The 22,907-nt window shown below is 45.3% G+C and overlaps 1 protein-coding gene across 1 annotated transcript; it reads left to right on the top strand.

Annotated features, from left to right (window-relative positions):
• Positions 1-12,116: 12,116 nt before the first annotated feature.
• On the top strand, positions 12,117-16,773 carry LOC119914948. Its single transcript, XM_038734495.1, has 5 exons — positions 12,117-12,137; positions 13,135-13,264; positions 13,656-13,985; positions 15,720-15,802; positions 15,924-16,773. The coding sequence occupies exons 1-5, from the start codon at positions 12,117-12,119 to the stop codon at positions 16,041-16,043; spliced, it is 684 nt and encodes a 227-aa protein (XP_038590423.1). The 3' UTR covers positions 16,044-16,773.
• Positions 16,774-22,907: the final 6,134 nt, after the last annotated feature.

Below are 22,907 nucleotides of genomic sequence, written 5' to 3'. Positions count from 1 at the left end.
GAACTGTAAAGTTCTCCAGGACAGTGACGTCCTAAAGTGTAGAGAGGTGGGCTTGTTTCTGGAAGCTTCACCTGACAGGACACACCTGGAGGAACCTGTCTGTCTGTCAGTCTCTGTGTTTGGGGACGTCCCACCAGGTGGATCCAGTCCCTCCTTTTACAGTCTGTCATCGCTCTGCTCCATGTTTGTTCCCGTGTCAGACCTGTGACATCACTTCCTTCTTCAGGGGCCATTTTGTTGAACGGAGGGTGAATGTGACCTTTCATCATCTGTGTTTACAGACCTGCTGCTTCAGCCCAACATCTCTGTGTTTTGGCGGTTTGGTTGTTCGCAGTAGTTTTGTTATTTTTTCTCCCTCCCTTATTGGCTACTGGGGTTCTTGGCTGCCTGTTTCTGGGGTCGGTGCAGCACAGTTGTGGCGTCACACTCTCACTAACAACTACATTCTGTAACAGGCTTATGCGCACACACACACACACACACAGACACACACACACACACACAGACACAAACAAATGTAGGTTGTCCCTGGTAGAATTATTCTTGATGCTTTTCTCTCAGTTACTCATTTAAATGAATTGTTCTGATTCCAGCTCTCCTGGCTGTGCTGTGTTCTTTATTTATTGTGCTTGACTGTTTCTTGTTTTCATTTCTCTCTCAGTTGTCTTCCTATATCAGCTGTTGGTTGCTGTTCGGCTGGTCGTCTCTTTGTTTGTTTGTTTGCCCCCCTCCCCGTTCTCTTATTGTCCTTTCTCTGTGCTGTCTGTTTGTGCCCCCCCATCCCCGTGTCTGCCCCCCTGTCCGGTGACAAATCAATGCATAATTAAATAAATAATAAAACAGACAAAGGATGATATTAATACTCTCTTGTTAAAGTAAAATCTGTCTGGCATCCAGCTCATCATACTCTCTACCAGGCTGCTGGGCAGGACAGGTTGAAAAAATTAAAATAAAATCAAACCTGAAAGAAATAATGATTTGACCTTTATCCTGAGAATAATCCATGTTGAGTGAGATGAAATGTTTTATCGTGGTAACATTTTCGGCCGTATTGCCCAGCCCTGAGTACCAGCACCTATATTTTCCACTTCAAGCACTGATTAGAGGTGGTGGCAGAAAATGTTACCAGAATGCAGGAAGTGACCCCCCCATGTATTTCCACATTGAACATTTCATCAAAACAGTGCACACTTATCTTCTCGTCTTGTTCTTGTGAACCCAGTATCGTGGTTCCTCATGTTTCCTGAGCTAAGTGTATGACACACCCCTAATCTGAGCCCCTATGTCCCCATCACTTTTCAACACAGAGTCAGGCTCTGGCCCCCCACCCTCCATCTTTGCAGTAAACCCCGAACACATTTCAAGCACAGAAAGATTTCTTGCTTTAAGCCCTGACACCACAGACTGCAGATAAAAAACATATTCGGAGGCAAACAGCACTGCGTTTCTGTTTCATGGAAACTTCCTGCTTAAAGTAATCCCTATGAGTAATTCCAGATGTACCTGTAATCTGATGTCTTTATTTTCTGTACTGTACCTGTTACGGGGCCCAGGGATGGGTACCTCAGTCACAGATATGTAACCTGTATGAAAGCAGGTGAAACAGCAGCAATGAAGAGACGGTGCGTCTCGTTTCCTTCCAGATTGCTTCTCTGGTTGTTTTATTAAACAACTCAAAATCATGTCAACACAACACGTTTCTGTTCTGAGCATTTCAGTTCAATGTCCAGGTCCAATAAAGTTTCATCATATATTAACACTCTCACCGTTTCAATAAAACCTCTTCTCACTCTGGTCACTTACTGTTTCTGTGATAAACACATTTCCATTGACTTTCACATTCAGTAAACATCTTTAGTCATTTAAAGACCTTTTCTCCTTACAGGATGTAACTTCTCTAAACACTACCATTTACGTCTAATATACGTCTAATCTAACTTGAGCTTAGGAGTACTGCCCCTTTAATGTGTCAACACTGACATTAACCTTCTGTAATAATCACAGTCCACAGAAATGTAACTAGAAAATGCTCATGTTACATGTTCTAATCATATATTTAGCAGAAAACAGACGTATCAATATTCAGGTACCTGCAGTCAGTCATTTTGGCAAGGTATATTAATTATAAACATCTTATCAAACAGACATCTGGAATATCTACAGTGAACACGAGCCGTCACAACACTCTCCCACCATAAACTTTAAACGTCCGGTATTCGTAGCGCCAACATGGCATCATCGCGGAAAAACGTTGACAGGACAAACTGACTTCCTTTCTTTATACATGTCAGAAATCATCGTACACTCTTCACAACTTTTAACAAAGAATCACGTTAGTAAAGCCTAATGTTATAAACTCAGTAGTTCTGGGTTATTTACAGTTTACCGACCTGTATGAAAGCAGGTGAAATGTGCTCACACTACCTCAGGTGTGCCACGTAACGGAATACAGCTACTGTTTTTGGATCCCGATTACGTAAAGCCGTCACCTGTAATCCGTTACTCCCCAACCCTGCTTACTGGACACAACTTTGAGCAGCTGAGCTCAGCCGGGGGCTCGTCAGTATCTCCACGCCCACGTGGCGTCCTCCACCCTGGCAGCTCCTTCAAAGGAGAGAGTCCAGCCCCTATCCCTGTTAGAGTTGTTGGAGCATTTTCTAAGCAGCTTTTTCTTCTGGGTTCCAGATCTTCTTAGAACATTAAGACAGAATGAAAAGTGTTGAACTTGTTTGTGTGGAGAGCAAAGATTGTGTAGTAGCTGAGCAGAAGGAACAGAGCAGAGAAATCTGCAGATGATGATGTTGTGCTGTTGTTTGGAAACATGTTGAAAGTGTTCAGACGTGGAGAACAAGTGTGACAGAGTATTAAATGGAAATGTGCTGGTGAACTTGCTGCAGTCTGTGCTGGTAGAAAGATGTGTTCTGTTGTTAATGATGAACTGATGTTGGAGTTGTGCTGAGTCCACCTTGAATCACTGACTTGTTGTTTCATGACATGTTTTTCTTTTGTGTCTGCTGTCTTTATCTCTATTTCATCTTCTATCATCTCTCCAGACTCTGTCAGGCTGCTGGACGGGACTAGTCTGTGCTCAGGCAGACTGGAGGTGAAGTCTAACCAGAGGTGGTCCTCAGTGTGTGAAGCTGACTTTGACCAGCAGGATGCAGAGGTGGTCTGTAGGGAGCTCGGCTGTGGGGCTCCTTCAGTCCTCCAGGGGGCGCTCTATGGAGAAGTGGAGGCTCCGATGTGGACCAAAGAGTTCCAGTGTGGAGGCCATGAGTCTGCTCTCCTGGACTGTAGAAGCTCAGGCTCAGCTAGAAACACCTGCTCACCTGGAAAAGCTGTTGGACTCACCTGCTCAGGTAGAAGAGGAGCTGCAGCTTTGGTTCATTTCTCTTCTGATGAAACTCACTTTATTGTTTTACTGATGACTCTCTGGTTTCTGTTCAGAGCCTGATGATGTCAGGTTGGTGGGAGGAGCCAGTCGCTGTGCAGGAACTCTGGAGCTGAAACATCAAGGAGACTGGAGACCAATGAGTTACCTTCTCTCTGTCTGGTCCCTGAAGACAGCAGCTGGTGTCTGTAGAGAGCTGGACTGTGGCTCTGCTGTTTCTGTAGGACAGAGAAAGGCGTCCTCAGACAGACCTGTGTGGTTGATCAGGTCTCCCTGTGGTCAGTCTGGATCTGCTCTGAGAGATTGTGCAATATCAGGTTCCTCTTCCTCCATCCTGGATCTCACCTGCTCAGGTAAGCCCATCAGTGACATCATCTACATTAAATTATTCATCTGGCAGACCCTTCTAACCAAAGCTACTTACATTTGAGGAACACCATACAAGCATCGATACAGTAAGAGATCTACAACTGACAAAACATACTAGTAAGAGTTGTTAACACGTACAGCATCAGTGGGTAAGAGTAAGTAAGTAAGTAAGAGTTAACAAAATCGTGCAATCAATACAAGAGATCTGTAAGGAGACAGAAGAAGAGCACAGGAAGTGCATGTTAGAGGTTTGAGGTGTTTTCAGAGGAAGTGTTCTCTGCAGAGTTTTCAGGAGCTTCTTGAAGTCAGAGAGGGACGCCCCTGCTCTGATGGCATGTGGTAACTCGGTACAAGTGGAGTTCAGCATTGATAAGGAGGACGGCTGCTTCACTCTAAACTGTTTCCCTGTATGAACCTGCACTGTCTCAGACCTTTTGGATGTGTAGAAGAAAACATGAATTAACATCAGATCCTGACCCATCCTGTCGGCGTGTTGGTAGATTTAAATATTAAGTTATGTTTCTGAGCTTCGTGTGTAAACAGCACAGTGTCTCTCTCTTAACGCCTCTTTCAAATGTCCCGGCTGACGAAAAGACTTGTTCTTCAACAAGCCACCTCGATCCTCGGCCTTTGAGGTACATGTTAGGAACTGAGACATCCTTGTACGGCATGCTGAGATCGGTTTCTGGGTTGCAGGCGGAGGATCAATATCACAGACTTTTCTTCTGTGCTGCTGTTGCTTACAGCCCACCTGAAGACAGCAGCGGGGATGCCTGCAGCAGGGCGGGGAGTGGGTCCGTGTATGTTCTGATAGTTTGTCTTTTCATTTTAACCAAAAAACGAACAAACAGAAAAACCAAATTCAAACAACGGTCCCATTTTGTTTTTTGAAATTCTTTTTTTCATTTCTCCGTATGAAGACAGACGTTGAGAAAATAAAGGCAGGTGGGCCAGGTGACCCGGAAGTAATAGTAAACACATTAAAATAAAAGCTGAGCTTGTAGAACGGTCAGATCTGTATCATTATGCAGCACTAACGTTATACCAGGGTGACCTTAGATGAAAATAAATAAACAAACCTGGACCGAGGAAAATACGTTAGCAACAGTATGATTACATGCACTATAATATTGTGCATTTATTCATGTAAACAGCAAGAGTCACGTTTTTTAAGCGCATTGTTTGGTGCAGTACAGTTGGTAGGCTAATATAGGTTAACCTAAGTGCTATATTTTTAATATTAAATTCATATTTAATGTGGTTTCCACCGTAATGAACCAAGCTGTTCCCCCTTTCTACCAGCAGGTGGCAGGATTTAAAAGAAGGCCTGTACTGTGTCTTTATTAACTGTTTTGAATCCAGGTTACTGACATAGATGTATTTATTGTTGTTCATTTCATTTGGTTTTTATCTTTATGTCTTATTTGCAGCCTAGTTATCACCTTCATCATTCACCCTCAGCCCAGAGTTAAACCTGCATGCCCTTCTGTTCTAACCTGGTTCTAACATCCAACACCCCCTTTGTTTAATGCAAGTGAAGAGAATCCCCACAAGTCGTAAACATTTATTCAACATACACAGCACATGAATACTTTCAGTGGCATTGAATGTACAATCTGTGGCTGCAGAACATTTTATGAGGTCCTCAAAAGAAGGAAACATAAAAAAAAAAACAGGCTGTCAACACTTAAAACGTGTTCTCAGGACGTCAGTCAGGTCTCTGAGGCCATATTTAAAATGTTCTGGCTGATATTGTGTGCCAACAAATACAAACAAAAAACAGGCTGAGTTAAAATTCAGAAAAGACTCCTTTGGCTTTTTAGTTGAATTTTAACCTGGCTTCAGGGGGTGGGGGTCTCTGCGCCGGTTGATCCGGCTTCGTTGGCCTCGGATCCATGCTTCCCCATTTCTCTGTCTTTTATTGGTAGGTGCACGGTGACCTGTGCGGCGCGTTTGCTGCCGGGCTGGGACTTGCTGCTGGTGTTTCTCTCCGTCGTGTTGTTCCGTTTGCTCTCTCTCGTTTGCCCGACCTCGCACGAGTTGGGCTCGTCACTTGTGCATTGGTGTAGATGATTGCGTGGCATTTGTGCGTTTTGGTTGTTCGCTGCGCTTCAGTGGGGTGCTGGGTGGGGGGGGGGGGGGGGGGGGGGGCACTGGTCTATGTTGTGTACGCACCGTTTATTGCTGCTGTTCGGCTGGTTGTCTTTTACTATTATTATTATTTTTATTGTTTGTTGTTGTTTTTCTCCTCCTCCCCCCTCTCTGTTCTATTGCAGGTTTCGTTGCTTTCTGCAATTGGTGTTTTGTGTGGGGTGTTTCCCTGTTGTCCCCACCTTCCATCCCCCTTCTCTTACAGGTCTTGTCCTTTCTCTGTGCGGTTTGTGCCCCCCATCCCGTGTCTGCCCCCCTGTCCGGCCCAGTGACAAATCAATACATAAATAAATAATAAAACAGACAAAGGAGTATATTAATACTCTCTTGTTAAAGTAAAATCTGTCTGGCACAATATGGCATCCAGGTCATCATACTCTCTACCAGGCTGCTGGGCAGGACAGGTTTAAAAAAAAAAAAGAAGATTACTACTGTAATCCCCTTCCCCCACCACTCCTGCACCCGCCCCGCACCGCCGCTATCCGTTCAAAACATAGTCGGACTTGCCACTAGCAACATTGCCCAGAAACATTGCTCAAAAAGTTGCTCCGTGTATCATCAGCTTTAGTTCTTAGTTGTTACCTTAGTTCATGTCTTGTGTTTACTGCTGTGGCCTGCACTATGAAGCGAGGTAACTGGCTTATCCAGGTAACTTCAGGGGTAACTTTGTGACGTCGGATGTAACTTCCTGATTAACCCGTACTACAAAAGGTGGACAGGTGTTACCCGAGGTCTGTTGCCATGGCAATTTACTCTGCATCTCTAAACTGCCACGAGCAGGTTTTGTTGGTGGTTAACTCGAGGTTACCCTGCACGTGGACTCCACACCAATTCTGTACTTTATGTTAATGATGAGAAGTAGGATATTAATACCACCACTTCATAAAATATGTTTAGATTTCATCCTGACTTGTTCCACTGCAGCTGCAATGAAGTTCTGAACACAACAGCATCACGTTCATACAGCGACGCTTCCTTTCCTCGTTCGGGAGCCCGTTCTCGGCTTCTCCCGCTCGCGGTTTGGATCCGGAGACGCTGCAGCAATCCGACTCCGAGGAGGCGGACGTGCTCAGCGCAGTGGACGATGACTTCCGGGTGTCGGGGCGGCGTCATCTGGCGGCCCGACTATGACGTGCTGCTGGAGGTGGTGACTAGAGCCGTGGCTAAGCTCAACATCAACTGGCCACAGGAAGAGCAGACACCACAGGCTAGTGGTAAGCTTGATGAAAGGTTTCTTAAGCACCACACGCCACCTCCACGCCGGTCTCTGCCATTCTTTCCTGATTTACATGATGAACTGAGTAATCATGGGGCAGACCCTTCTCTACACGGCTTTCCACACCCCGATCACTGAACTACAGTAATGTGATGGGGGTTAGGGGCCGTGGTTATGGGAGGATGCCTCGGGTGGAGGATGCGCTTGCGAGCTATCTCTCCCCTCGACTTGCGTCCTCCCTGGAGAAGCCGGCGTTACCATCCAAACCATGTCTCACCACATCCACGCTCGTGGGGAAGCCCCGCTGAGGCTCCAGGGCATCCGGATTTCAACTTCATTGATGACTGGCTCATCCTAGCCCAGTCTCGAGAGTTGGCGCTCGGCATCGAGATGTCGTTCTGGCTCATCTGCGGCGTTTAGGGCTGAGGCTCAACGCAAAGAAGAGCGTACTGGCGCCCACCCAACGGACTACGTTCCTAGGGGTTGTATGGGATTCGACAACGATGCGGGCACAATTGTCTCCGGCACGTGTCGACACCATATTGGCTGCCGTGAAAGGGGTGAAGTTAGGCCACGCCATCACTATGAAACACTTTCAACGAGTGTTGGGACTCCTGGCGGCTGCGTCCAGCGTAATACCATCTGGACTGCTGCACATGAGACCCCTGCAGTGGTGGCTAAGGAACAAGGGTTTTTCCCAGAGGGGAAATCCTCTCCGTCTGATTTGGGTTACGCGCATGTGTCTTCGTTCCCTATCAGTTTGGAAGGAAACTTGGTTCCTGTCCCAGGGGCCTGTGCTGGGAGGGTCTTGTCGCCGGCTGGTTATTTCGACAGACGCCTCCCTCACGGGCTGGGGCGCGGTCATGGACGGCCGCTTTGCAAGGGGATCCTGGCAGGTGCATCAATCCGAGTGGCATATCAACTGTCTTGAGATGTTGGCAGTGTTCCAGGCTCTAAGGAGTTTCCTGCCCGATCTCCAAGGCCACCACGTCCTGGTTCGTTCCGAAGAGAACAACACAGCAGTGGTGGCCTATCTGAATCACCAGGGCGGTCTGCGCTCGCGCCCTCTGGACAGACTGGCGCGTCAGATCCTCCTGTGGTCCCAGCAGAGGTTACTATCGCTCAGGGCGATGTATCTCCCGGGGACGCAGAATCAGGGAGCAGACCTGCTGTTGAGGCAGGGGCTGAGGCCCGGGGAATGGAGACTTCACCCCGAAGTGGTGGAGCTCTTGTGCGAAGAGTTCGGCCCCATAGACGTGGATCTGTTTGCGTCTCAAGAGACTACGCACTGCCCGCTATGGTTTTCTCTCGTTCCTCCAGCCCCGTTGGGTCTGGACGCCATGGTACCCGAGGCTACGTCTGTACGCCTTTCCCCCAGTCGCTCTGCTCCCGGTGTTCTGGAGCGGGTCCGCCAGGACAATGTCGGCCTACTGCTCGTAGCCCCGTTCTGGCCAACCCGGGTGTGGTTCTCGGACATCATGTCGCTCCTGGACGGCCCGCCGTGGCGGGTCCCTCTGAGGAGAGACCTGCTGTCCCAGGCGCAGGGCCGGGTTCTTCACCCTTGCCCCGCCATATGGCGACGGTGGTTCTGGCCCCTGAGGGGGCACAGTACCTAGAGGCGGGTCTAACAGCCGGAGCAGTCGAGACCCTCCTGAGCTCCAGGGCCCCGTCCACACGGAGGATGTACAGCCTGAAGTGGAGTGTTTTCTCCACTTGGTGTAGGGAGCGGTCGGTGGACCCTGTTACCTGCCCGGTGGTTCAGGTACTTGAGTTCCTCCAGGACCGGTTCTCTGCTGGTCTTTCCCCTTCCAACCTCAAGGTGTACGTGGCAGCTATTTCGTCTTTCCACACCCCTCTGAGGGAGGGGTGATAGGGGAAACTTCCCTTGGTTGTACGTTTCCTCCGTGGTGCCCGGAGGATGAGACCTGCGACTCGGTCCAAGGTTCCCACTTGGGATCTGGCAGTGGTTCTTGGGGCGTTGGCTGAGGCCCCCTTCAAACCCCTGGAGTCAGCTGAGGCTAAGCACTTGACCCTCAAGATGGCCTTTCTACTTGCTATCACCTCTCTGAGGAGGGTGGGGGATCTCCAAGGGCTTTCGGTTTCCCCGCAAAGCCTGGAGTTTGCCCCGGGGAATATTAGGGCTATCCTGCACCCTCGTTCAGGATACATCCCTAAAGTGCCTTCTTGTGCGGCAGGGTCCACAGTGCTGCAGGCATTTCATCCTCCACCTCATGTGACGGCGGAGGACGGGAGACTTCATCTGCTCCGCCCTGTCAGAGCACTGAGTATTTACACTCTGAGGTCCTCCCGTTGGAGGAAGGCTGACCAGCTGCTAGTGTGTTTTGGGTCTCCCAGGGCCGGGCTCCCTGCATCCAAACATACTATTAGCAACTGGATTGTTCAGACTATTTCCCTGGCCTATCAGGTGCGCGGTTTGCCTTCACCTGTGGCTGTGAGGGCTCATTCTACCAGAGGCAGGGCGGCCTCTCGAGCCCTCCTTTCCGGGGCCTCTTTGCAGGATGTTTGTTTAGCGGCTGGCTGGGCCACTCCACACACATTCATTCGGTTTTACAGTCTTGACCTTCCTTCGGCACCTGGCACTCGTGCGCTCTCCTCTTAGTCGTGCCACTTTATTGCACACAGGGGCAGGCGGGGTTTTCGGCACGGTTTAGTGGGTATCTCGTTCCCATAGTGTCGTAACCGACGCAGTTCGAGTTCCCTCGAAGGGGAACGTCTCGGGTTACGTATGTAACCCTGGTTCCCCGAGAAGGGGAACGAGACACTGCGTCGGCCCGCCGCACCTCTCTCCCCGCCTGAAGCGCCTGCTTCATAGTTTAAGCTAATGATAAGTGTGTACAGGTGTGCTTTATACTCCTCCGGTTATTCCGTCACACCTTACCGTTCTAGCAACAAGCCAATAGGATTGGAGTGATTTCATTCACGTTCAGACCTGCTTCGCCTAGAGGCGTTCCCATAGTGTCGTAACCGACGCAGTGTCTCGTTCCCCTTCTCGGGGAACCAAGGTTACATACGTAACCCGAGACGTTTCTTTACTTCAGGAGAGTTAGAGAGGAGTTTCTAGTTTTGAAGATGTATTTTAAAGGCTCATTTAGTTTATGTTCTCTACTTGGATAAAACTCTCAAGAATGCAGGAATAAAGGTCTGTAAAGACCCAGAGGCCCCGACACATGCTCTGTTTGGAGAGCGGGCTGACCAGGGACAAACTCCTGGGCCACTTGTTTGCCCCTGACCGTCCTCGACCTTAGAAACTTGTGTGGAGACATCTAGGAGACATACTGTCTATTCTAAAACTCACGTAGTAAAAGACTTTGTTAGACCAACGGCATGTCATCAGAGTTTGCACTGAAGACACTTCTGTGTTCACAAACGTGTTGCAGGGAGAGTCAGGGCCAAGAGAGACAGGAAATATCACAGCTCCCAAGTGTAACGTTAGGATAACTGAATACATTTGAGCTGTGGCTACATTAACTAGCAGCTGTTCCATCTTTTTATGGTGTGCAGTCAGTTTTGTTGTAGTTATATTATTCTCTGTCAATTCAAATCAGCTTTATTGGCATGAATGTAGAATGTTTGACTGAGACAGGCACAGACAGCATTTGTTCAACAACTTCCACAAAAAGGAACAAGATTTCACACAGCTTTTTTTTGACCCATAGCTTACCAGTGGTCCGCTCTGACCGACGAGGGTCGGCCAGCAGAAATGAAACCGGTTGCTAAATGTCATTAGCCGCAGCTAATGTGGAGCAACGTGGGCACCCTGTTTGGCTGATCAAGGCAGACCGCATGTGAGTGTCACGTTAGCTTACCTCGCCGCAGCAACCTGGATGGATGGATGACTAAGTATTTCTAAAATGACACTTAATATAATTTAAGTTGTTCCAAAACAACACATTGAATATACACTTAGTATAGTACAATTAAAATGTGATAAGTGCATCCAAAAAAAGTGCTACTTAAGTATATTTCTTTTTCACCTGGGACTCCCCTAATCTGAGCCCCTATGTCCCCATCACTTTTCAACACAGAGTCAGGCTCTGGCCCCCCCACCCTCCATCTTTGCCGTGAACCCCCGAATACATTTCAGGCACAGAAAGATTTCTTGCTTTCAGCCCTGACACCACAGACTGCAGATAAAAAACATATACGGCGGCAAACAGCACTGCGTTTCTGTGTCATGGAAACTTCCTGCTTAAAGTAATCCCTATGAGTAATTCCAGATGTACCTGTAATCTGATGACGTCTTTATTTTCTGTACTGTACCTGTTACGGGGCCCAGGGATGGGTACCTCAGTCACAGATATGTAACCTGTATGAAAGCAGGTGAAACAGCAGCAATGAAGAGACGGTGCGTCTCGTTTCCTTCCAGATTGCTTCTCTGGTTGTTTTATTAAACAACTCAAAATCATGTCAACACAACACGTTTCTGTTCTGAGCATTTCAGTTCAGTGTCCAGGTCCAATAAAGTTTCATCATATATTAACACTCTCACCGTTTCAATAAAACTTCTTCTCACTCTGGTCACTTACTGTTTCTGTGATAAACACATTCCATTGACTTTCACATTCAGTAATCATCTTTAGTCATTTAAAGACCTTTTCTCCTTACAGGATGTAACTGCTCTAAACACTACCATTTACGTCTAATATACATCTAATCTAACTTGAGCTTAGGAGTACTGCCCCTTTAATGTGTCAACACTGACATTAACCTTCTGTAATAATTACAGTCCACTGAAATGTAACTAGAAAATGTTCATGTTACATGTTCTAATCATATATTTAGCAGAAAACAGACGTATCAATATTCAGGTACCTGCTGTCAGTCATTTTGGCAAGGTGTGTTTTAACGTAGTTTATATTAATTATAAACATCTTATCAAACAGACATCTGGAATATCTACAGTGAACAGGAGCCGTCACAACACTTTCCCACCATAAACTTTAAACGTCCGGTATTCGTAGCGCCAACATGGCGTCATCGCGGGGAAACGTTGACAGGACAAACTGACTTCCTTTCTTTAAACATGTCAGAAATCATCGTACACTCTAAACGTTTAACAAAGAATCACGTTAGTAAAGCCTGATGTTATAAACTCAATAGTTAGGGTTATTTACAGTTTACCGACCTGTATGAAAGCAGGTGAAATGTGCTCACACTACCTCAGGTGTGCCACGTAACGGAATACAGCTACTGTTTTTGGATCCCGATTACGTAAAGCCGTCACCTGTAATCCGTTACTCCCCAACCCTGCTTACTGGCCACAACTTTGAGCAGCTGAGCTCAGCCGGGGGCTCGTCAGTATCTCCACACCTGATGTTGGAGTTGTGCTGAGTCCACCTTGAATCACTGAATTGTTGTTTCATGACATGTTTTTCTTTTGTGTCTGCTGTCTTTATCTCTATTTCATCTTCTATTATCTCTCCAGACTCTGTCAGGCTGCTGGACGGGACTAGTCTGTGCTCAGGCAGACTGGAGGTGAAGTCTAACCAGAGGTGGTCCTCAGTGTGTGAAGCTGACTTTGACCAGCAGGATGCAGAGGTGGTCTGTAGGGAGCTTGGCTGTGGGGCTCCTTCAGTCCTCCAGGGGGCGCTCTATGGAGAAGTGGAGGCTCCGATGTGGACCAAAGAGTTCCAGTGTGGAGGCCATGAGTCTGCTCTCCTGGACTGTAGAAGCTCAGGCTCAGCTAGAAACACCTGCTCACCTGGAAAAGCTGTTGGACTCACCTGCTCAGGTAGAAGAGGAGCTGCAGCTTTGATTTGCTTCATTTCTCTTCTGATGAAACTCACTTTATTGTTTTACTGATGACTCTCTGGTTTCTGTTCAGAGCCTGTCAGGTTGGTGGGAGGAGCCAGTCGCTGTGCAGGAACACTGGAGCTGAAAAATCAGGGAGACTGGAGACCAATGAGTGACCTTCTCTCTCTCTGGACCCTGAAGACAGCAGCTGTTGTCTGTAGAGAGCTGGACTGTGGCTCTGCTGTTTCTGTAGGACAGAGAAACGAGTCCTCAGTCAGACCTGTGTGGTTTGATCAGGTCTGACTGTGTTCAGTCTGGATCTGCTCTGAGGGACTGTGTACTATCATTTTCCTCTTCCTCCATCGTGGATCTCACCTGCTCAGGTAAGCCCATCAGTGACATCATGTATGACATCATGTATGACAGTAATGTCTCCAGTGTGTCCTCTCCTCTGTCTCAGTGTCTCAGTGGTTTCCATTGGAATGAACTGTAAAGTTCTCCAGGACAGTGACGTCCTAAAGTGTAGAGAGGTGGGCTTGTTTCTGGAAGCTTCACCTGACAGGACACACCTGGAGGAACCTGTCTGTCTGTCTGTCTGTCTGTCTCTGTGTTTGGGGACGTCCCACCAGGTGGATCCAGTCCCTCCTTTTACAGTCTGTCATCGCTCTGCTCCATGTTTGTTCCCCGTGTCAGACCTGTGACATCACTTCCTTCTTCAGGGGCCATTTTGTTGAACGGAGGGTGAATGTGACCTTTCATCATCTGTGTTTACAGACCTGCTGCTTCAGCCCAACATTTCTGCGTCCTCCTCCGTGGACGGGCTCACCGAGGCCCAGCAGCAGGGCTTTCAGGTGTCCAGGGGCTCCACCTTCACCATCAGCTGCTCCATCCAGCCACAGTACCCAGGAGGCTCCTTCCAGCTCGCCTTCACCTCCTCCATCACATCACACTACTACACCCAGCCAGCTGTCAATCACTCTGCCCACTTCCTGTTTCCTGCCGCAGAGCCCGCCCACCAAGGAAGCTACAGCTGTGTTTATCACGTCCATGTTTTTTCTCATGACTTCTCCTCTGAGAGCCGTCGGCTGTCTCTCACTGTCTCAGGTAAGCTGAAGCAGAGCAGCTGAAACGTCACCTTCACAGATCTTCTTATTGATTTCACTCTTTATCATGACAGCTACATAAACAGAGTCGAACTTCATTACAAAGGCTGCAGAGATCTACTGATTAGTTTCTGATGACAAACTTGATGTCGCTGCTTATTCAGCTTCCAGACCATGTTCTCCTACTTCTGTCCAACAACAACGATAAACACATGAACCCTCAAATAATCACGATTAACGTTACGTTAACTAGAAAAAATTCAGGATTAGAACTGAACATTTTAAATATTATAAATATATTTTTAATGACTCGGAGACGCAGGACGCGTCAACATCACTGCAGCTTCCAGCACACCTGTAGCTGGTAGCCATGACAACGCTGTTCCACCTTCTCATTGGCTGTAAGGGCAGCAGCTGGATTTGTGTTGCGTTTAAGCACAATAAATTATATTTGTTTCATGAACCCTCTTTAGAAACTGTGTAAAACATAAAAACCTGAGCAGGAAGTCAAGAACTCCTTTTCCACCACTGGTCCTAGTGTGGTAGGGAAACGCCCACATGTCAGCCCACATACACAAGTCTCACCAGAGTCCAGTTTTATTTCTACAGGCCAGAACCAGATTCTTTCCGGAGAACTTTATAATCTGTACAACAAAGGACCCCCTCTGTCCTCAGAGCCTCGATCCAGATAAACAAACTCCACAAAAAGGAGAAGCATCAGGAGGATCAGCAGAGGAGAGACCCCCCTTTAGATCAGACAGGCAGGAAACAGATGTCGTCTTTACAGAGCAGACAGACGGACCAGGAGGACAACAACTATATGAACAAACTCAATGAAGGTATCAAGTGCAAACATTTAAGATGATATGAAGTGGAAGGGGCGCCAGTTAGCTCAGCTGGTAGAGAGCATGTCGAGTCCTGAACACAGCAGCCCGGGTTGAAGTCCAGCCTGTGGCCCTTTGCTGCATGTCATCCCCTCTCTCTCCCACTGTTTCAACTGTCCTATCAAAAAATATAGAGGAAGTGAAGTTTAAGAGATGAGTCTCTGTCAGACCAACCTGGGAACCATCGGCTGTCGACTGGAGCTGATTTCAATGCAGATAAATTAATAGAAAGCTAAATCCCTGTCAGACGATAGCCGATGAGTTCCGAGACTGCATTTGGGCCGATGCGTTCCGCCTCTTTCCCTCTCCAAGCAGACCGTTTACCTGCATCCAACCAAAGCCCACTCAACTGTGATTGGTCGATCCTTCTGGGACTACAAACGGATTACAAGTGGAAACCAGAACATTTCCGATATTAAAACCTTGGCCCTTGCCCCCAGATTCTTCGCTCTGCCACCACAAAGCTCTTTACAGGTGGGCACTGCCCACATGAGGTTTCTACGCTGCAAACTAGTGGGCGGGGCCTCGTTAGGGGAATTCCGGCTTACGACTGATCATAGTATTTAAAAGGTGCTAATACAGGTGTCATTGCTGTGGATTAAGTAGGCCTACATAATCAGCCCTTCTCGAGGACCCCCTTTCAGCTGGAGGCTTTAGGCAGTTGAACTTCTTCTCTGGTTGCGACGGCTCTGCTTGTTTCTCCAGATTCTGCGTTCAGATATGTGTTGATAGAGATTCCTGACGGACTGAAGTGGTTTTGGGAGATTTCAGGTCTCTACAGTTTGTGTTTAATGGGAGCTGATGGACTCATGATGGTGTGTGATGTGATGTCTGTCCATGCGTTTGATCAGATCCAACAGGTCTTCTCGTCAAAGTGGTCGTCCTGCCGCTGACTCTGCTGTTGGTGATCGCTGCCCTTTGTTTCTACCGTAAGGTACTGACACACGTCTGTTGTTTAGAGGCCTGAGATGAAGCACTCGCTCTGTGTTTACTGACCTGAAGAAGAGGAGGAGTGATGCACTAACTCACATGTGTGTGCTGTCATGTCTCTCCAGGCCAGCAGGGGGCAGAAGCCGGGCAGGCAGGAGGACATCGAGCTGGATTATTATAACCCGGGTGTTTGTGCAGCTGAAGGAGGGCCGACTGAAGAGGAAGGAGCTCAGGGAGCAGAGTAGGACCTCCAAGGAGCTCATCTCAGCTGCCTCACAACCCACCATCAGCTCAGTCCAGGATTTTACTCTTTTCTAGTGATGGATAAGCCTCTGGTTCTGGTTCTTGGGGGGCCTTCACAGACACAGTTTGACTGCCTGACACATTTACAAGCCATATAGTAACATGATTTGCCTTTGCTTTCAGAGTGATAATGGTTAACTGCTGAGCTCAGATTACAAAAGTAGAACATTTGAAGAAAGATGTTTAATTTGAGATGCTGTCTTTATTTCTTTAATAAGTCCTGTATCTCTGCATCTATTGTGCCGGACCTCATCTTTGCCTCTAGAAACCTTTGTCTGGGTACGGACAGACATGTCTCAAGTCTCAAAATAACGCTAGTTTCCAGTACAGATGAAGCTAAGGTCCACTCTTTTGCTGTAAATTAAACCAAAAGCTAAAGCGTCCCTGACGACGCATTTGTGTATCTAGCGCACATGAGGGGAGGTGTGAAAAAAGGTGTGATGCAGAGGGGAAGGTCAAGAGTTTTACTTTTTATGCTTCTATCATTTTTAGTCAACGTTAAGACTTGTCTTCTGTAAGGACGTCTCATGTATGCATTCCCTGATGACATCAAGATAATCATTTTAATCAGGAAAGAAGGCACTATTTGCCTAAACGTCAGCAGCCACTGTGAAAATGAAAGCAACATCATTTTGAGATTAAAGAACAGAAGGAAGGTTTTTCTTTAAAAAAGGTGGTGACAACCCATGATTGATGTCTTTTCTGCTTCTTGTGTGTGATTTTCATTTGTGTGATGCATTTAAGATGTAGAAGAGAAGAAATGCTCATTTAGTCTTGTTTTTAAACTGAGACCTGCTGTATCTGCTCTGGATGCTTTGGAAATGAGAAGATTACACAATCACAGTTTGTTGAATCTACATGATGCGTTTTATATTTTTCTTGTTCATTTGTGACGAGAGCAAAGGGGTGTTGCAACTACTGGCAGGAAGTGTACGGTACCTATAAAGAAGAGGAAGGATGTGAGGTGAGAATGTAAGAACCAATCAGTGTGATGGCTAACTTATAGCAGCCAATGAACGTTTGGAAAAGGGCTGAGGTCCTTCCTGCCCATTATTATTTCAGTTGCTGACCCCAGAGCTCAAGAAGAATTAGGGGAAAATAAAGAAGAAAGGGCGAAAGAGGAGGAAAAGGGGGAACTTTTGGGGGCTTCTGTTTTTGCATTTGTTGAAAATAAATCAGTTTCTCTTTGGGTGCACGGCTGAAGAAACTAGAAAGAGTTTTTCGTCTCTTTTTGTCTTCATTTTCTTCCTCCTCTTCCGGACTGGTAAGTTAGTATTCTTCTACTTTAACATCCACACTGCCGACATTAACACAGCTCATTACAGATCAGCAGCAAACTGCTCCTTTAAGGAACTCCTTCCAGGTGATGTGTTCAGGGCCCTACTCTCTGCAACCTAAAGTGAGAGAGGAGTGAAGTGGCTGACCAGGAAACTTCTGAATCTGGAGTCAGACATTCAGTACAGACGCTCAGGCCAGTACCTAGTACTGAAACTAGCTCGTTATCAGAGGTGGCCCTTTTTCCTGAGTGCTATCTGAAGTCATAATGCGCTAAGGGCGCCCGGAGTTGGTGACCCGAGAGAGCGGGGTTTCCTTGCAGAAGGGCCGCTTGTCGCTACAAAGCCCATTGGTTCCTACTGAAGACGCCACTCTTTAAAAAGTCCTCACAAATATATAGTTTCATTTTAAAACTAAGTATCGGGGTCCAAACACCCGGCACAATTCAGAAGCAAAGCCGCGCCGACCCAGGCCGATCTGGAAGTCCTTCTGGAACAATGTCGGCCGAGTCCTGTTCTATATTAAATTCAAATAAAAGTGAAGCGTCGGCACAGATCCTCTGAATTTGGTTTCACAACACTCGATGTGCAAATCATATTTGGTATTTTCACCGACAATCCATTTTACAATATCTGGACCTTTACTTTGCCCTGACTATCCTCTGTCGCAGGCCCACTCTTCTCTTCTCTTCACCAGCAAACCTATCCCTCACCTACTAACCACAATAGCTCCTCCCAGTGGCCAGGAGGCTGCACTGCCGCATCACTAGGCACTAATGGTGTCCACAGCATACCTGTTGTGACTAGTATCAGAATCAACAAAATTACTTCTTCTAACACAGCTGACTTGTCCAATCTGATAACCGTTCCCTGCAATTCAAAACTGTCTTGGCCACTAATACAATCATTACTTGTTTAAAGGGTCAAAAAGGAGCAGCGCAAAATCTGGATAATATCCCTTTGAAAATGGCTTTGGTGAATGTACAATCACTTTCAAATAAAACTTTCTTCCTAAAAGATTTCTTTTTATTACGTGATTTGGATTTTCTATGTTCAACTGAGACTTGGCTTACTATTGGGGATCTAAGTCCTCTTTCTGAACTCTCCCCCAGTGACTAACTTTTTTAGTTCTCCCAGAACAACAGGTAAGGGTGGAGGTTTAGCAACTGTCGCTTTACATGCAGACTTCTGTCGGTAGACAACTATGCTAGCTTTGAAGTGCAATGTTTTAAAGTTGAACTGGCCTGCCCATTACTTTGTGCACTTTGTACAGAACAGCAAATTACTATTCATGAATATTTCTATCATTGTTTGTGCCCAACTTTGATAACATTTTAGTCCTTGGTGATTTTAACATTCATGTCTGTTGTCCATAGTGAGACTCATGCCCTTAGACAGGAATGCAGGAAGGCAGAGCGGAATTGGAAGAAAAATAAACTGCAAGTGTCCTACGAAATACTGGGAAACTGCCTAACATCGCCTAACAACGCCTGGTCAAAGCCTCAAAAACAAAGTCTTTCTCAGATATTATAGCTAGACATGCACATATCCCTAAAACCTTGTTTAGTGTAATAAACACAGTACTAAACTATGCTACTGCACTCCCTGATGCTACCTCTGAAATTACAGAAAAGTTCCTGAGGTTCTTTATTGTTATGGTTGACGTCATTAGATTTGGTATCTCACCTTCCGGTCTTGACCCATCTGAGCTAGTCCCATGCCTGTTTCTTTAAATAGTTTTGAGCCTGTGGCCTTGTCAGAATTGATCTATATAGCCTCACACATGAAGCCTACTTTTGTCCCTCCAGACACTGTCACCTCGTGTCTTTTGAAAGAGGTTTTAGATGTTCTTGGTCCTAGCCTTTTGTCTCTTCTAAATGGAATTGTTTCATCCACTTTTAAACATGCTGCAATTCAGCGTCGTATTAAAAACCCAATCTTGACCCTATAGATTTTTTATAATTTTAGGGACATTTCTAAATGATCATTTATGTCCAAAATATTGGAGATAGCGCCTTTCTAGTCTTTTTAACCCCTCAAAGCGCTTTTACACTACTTCCTCCATTCATTCACACACTGAACCTAAGTGCTCAAACAGAAACTAACATTCAAACACATTCATACACTGGCGGAACAGCCGCCAGGGGTAATTCAGGGTTCAGTATCTTGCCCAAGGACACTTCAACATGCAGCCTGGGGGAGCCGGGATTGACCTTTCCGATTAACGGCCAACCCCTGAGCCACAGCCGCCCCCTGCTTAAGCACTGCTTAAGGTAGTGAATGATTTGTTGCTGATGGAAAATTGGAAATTGTGCTACTTTACTCTTGCTTGACCTCAGCGTGGCTTTTGAAACTGTTGATCATAACATCCTCCTGGATGGCCTCCAGTAAGGGGTTGGTATCCAGGGTGTTGCGTTACAGTGGTTTCAATCCTACTTGAAAGATGGAACCTTTTCTGTTAACATTGGTAACATTCCCTTCTCTTCAGCAGCAATTAAATGTGGAATACCTCAATGTTCAATCCTGGGGCCAGTCTTATTTTCTTTGTATATGCTCCCCTTGGGCTCCATTTCCATAGACATAATATAATTACATCACTGTTATGCTGATGATACATAGCTGTACTTACCTCTGAAGCCAGGTGATTAAAAGTCCTTACAGTCCATTTTTAAATGTCTAAATGATATCAAGCATTGGATGGTAATAAACTTTCTCCAACTAAATGAGAATAAGACAGAAGTAATATTATTTGGTTCCCCTAATTGAGGAATTATAAAAAAACCTGGGCCCCCGGTCCATTAATGTACAACCCTTTGCTAGGAACTTTGGTGTTATCTTTGATTCTGCATTAAAATTCAACAAAAATATAAACTCTGTTGTCAAAAGTAGCTTTTTTCATTTAAGGACCATAGCAAATTTGAAATCCATACTCTCTGTAAAGGACTGGGAGACTGTCTTGCATGCTCTTATATCCTCTCGAATTGATTACTGCAATTCCTTGTACTCTGGGATCTGTCACTCATCTTCATAACGCTTGCAGGTTGTTCAAAATGCAGCTGCTAGATTGTTAACTGGTACAAGGAAGAGGGACCATATCTCCCCAATAATGGCTCTTCACAGGTTGCCAGTCAAATATAGAGTTGAGTTTTAAGATGCTGTTAATTGTTGTTAAGGCATTACATGGACTGGCTCATAAATATTTCAGATCTCCTAATGTTTTATCACTCTTCCAGACCCCTCAGATCACCAAACCAATCCCTTTTAGACATCCCACAGTCACAGTTGTATGAAAACAAAGGGAGATTGTACCTTTTCAATGGCGGCCCTGAGACTGTGGAATAAACTACCCCTGATTATTAGATCATCCCCCACCACTGACACTTTTAAGTCTCGTGTTAAAAATGCATTTTTAGTCTTTGGCGTTTGAGTCTGTTTAGTGGCACTTGCTCTCTTGTTATTTTATTTTTTATTTAACTCTCTTGTTTTTCTTATTGCTGTATGTCATTAATTGTTTGTATTGTTTTGATTTATCTGGTTTTAATTTTTATATTTTCTATTGTATAACTTTGTTCAGCACTTTGGTCAACTCTGGTTGTTTTTAATGTGCTTTATAAATAAACTTGACTTGACCATAACTCAGGAACCGAAGGGGAGGTTGTGACCAGGGTCTAAAATGAACTTTTGTCAGTGCCTGCCACAAAGTTAATCTTGTGTGTGTACATATGCAAAGACAATGTGGGACATGTTGCTCTGTTGGCTGTCAAGGTAAAGAAACTTCAATATATTAACTTCCATTCAGCCAAAATACAGTTTATGTAATTCTGTTTTCTTAGTTGGAAAATGTTTGGTTTCTTAGTATGTGCTTTGCATTGGGCAGAGAGAAAACATGAAGGTCATCATCTCATCATTACCAGAACAGGGCTGATAATTACCAGAAACTTTCTTTAAATTTGAGAAAAGGTTAAGATGGTTATCGATCGTTGCTCTGTGAGAAGAAAGAGGCATGATGGTGCTTCCTGCTCTAATTACCTTTAATGTCCTCCTTAGTTTGATACAGTGGGAGATATTAATGTCACTGAGTAATGTGGATGTATTATTGGCAACACGCTACAGTATGAGTACATGAATTATCATGCATGTAGTACTACATGAATTATCAGGAATGAATAAACACTTTTGTGTAACATAAAGGAACATTTTATTGCTGGAAAACCTTTTAATAAAAGACACAAATATTGTTGAAACTAGTGCTCCCTGAGAAAACGTAAGCTAAAATGTAGAAAACCTACAAAACTCAGAATGCATTGGGCCTGTTGCCTTCAGAGTCCACTCCCATTGTCTAACTTCCCAAACTCCTACAAACAGCTGTTCAGAGCTAATAACATTAGTCAAAGTAAAAACACAGCATGTAGTAAAAACACATAATAAATACATATTGTGTAATAAAAATAAACAATGCAAAATACTAATAGAGTGGTACTACAAGACAAAATCCATCTGTATAAGCCATAGGCTATGTTCATTAAAATCATTTGATAACGCATACTTGTCAGCACAGGTATTTTCCCAATCAATAGGTTAAAATAGGAACATTCAATTCACGGACAACAGCTCTGGTGGACATTCCTGCATTCAGCATGGCAACTGCACGCTCCCTCAAAACTTGCTACATCTGTGGCATCGTGCTGTGTGATGGAACTGCACATTTTGGAGTGGCCTTTTATTGAGGCCAGCCTAAGGCACACCTGTGCAATCCCCATGCTGTCTGATCAGCATCTTGATATACCACACCTGTGAGGTGGATGGATTATCTCAGCAAAGGAGAAGTGCTCACTGACACAGATTTTGACAGATTTGTGAACAGTATTTGAGACAAATAGGCCTTTTGTGTACATAGAGAAAGTTTTAGATCTTTGAGTTCAGCTCATGATGAATGGGGGCAAAAACAAAAGAGTTGGGTTTATAATTTTGTTTGCAATTTCAGTCCTTTCATTACTGACAATTCCATTTATATTCAATTCCACTATTAATTTCTGTTGTTTAGGCACTCGATTAGTTAACACATTTAGGTGTTTATATAGAATATAAATCCATTGTACATCAATATATTTATTTTACTTTTAAAGACTACATGGAGATGCAATAAAGAAAAATCTGATATTTTTATCCTCGCCTGGTAAAAAAAGCTATATTTTAACGCAATAAACCATCAAAACCATCACGAGGAAGCTTTTAATGCAACTGAATATCTTCTAATATGCATAGAATGCAATTGTAACTGTAAATCTGATGAAAATAAACTCAAATACAACAGTAATCATACAACATTTTCAAATCTTCAAGGTGAATTTCCAATTCATGCAATATTTATTATTAAAATGTTGAATGTTGAACACTTTTTCTGTCCATACAACCAAGTTCCAAATGACAAAACATTGAAATACAATATGTAACTATCGTTCTTTCTCATAACCACCAACACATTTCAGCCACACACACACACACAGACACACACACACACACACACACACA

Source organism: Micropterus salmoides, unplaced genomic scaffold, assembly GCF_014851395.1.
Source record: "Micropterus salmoides isolate LMB-PRFRI ecotype aquatic unplaced genomic scaffold, ASM1485139v1 Ms_hic_scaffold_20, whole genome shotgun sequence".
Classification (NCBI taxonomy): Eukaryota; Metazoa; Chordata; class Actinopteri; order Centrarchiformes; family Centrarchidae; genus Micropterus; species Micropterus salmoides.
This window is presented reverse-complemented; position numbering and strand designations above follow the sequence as displayed.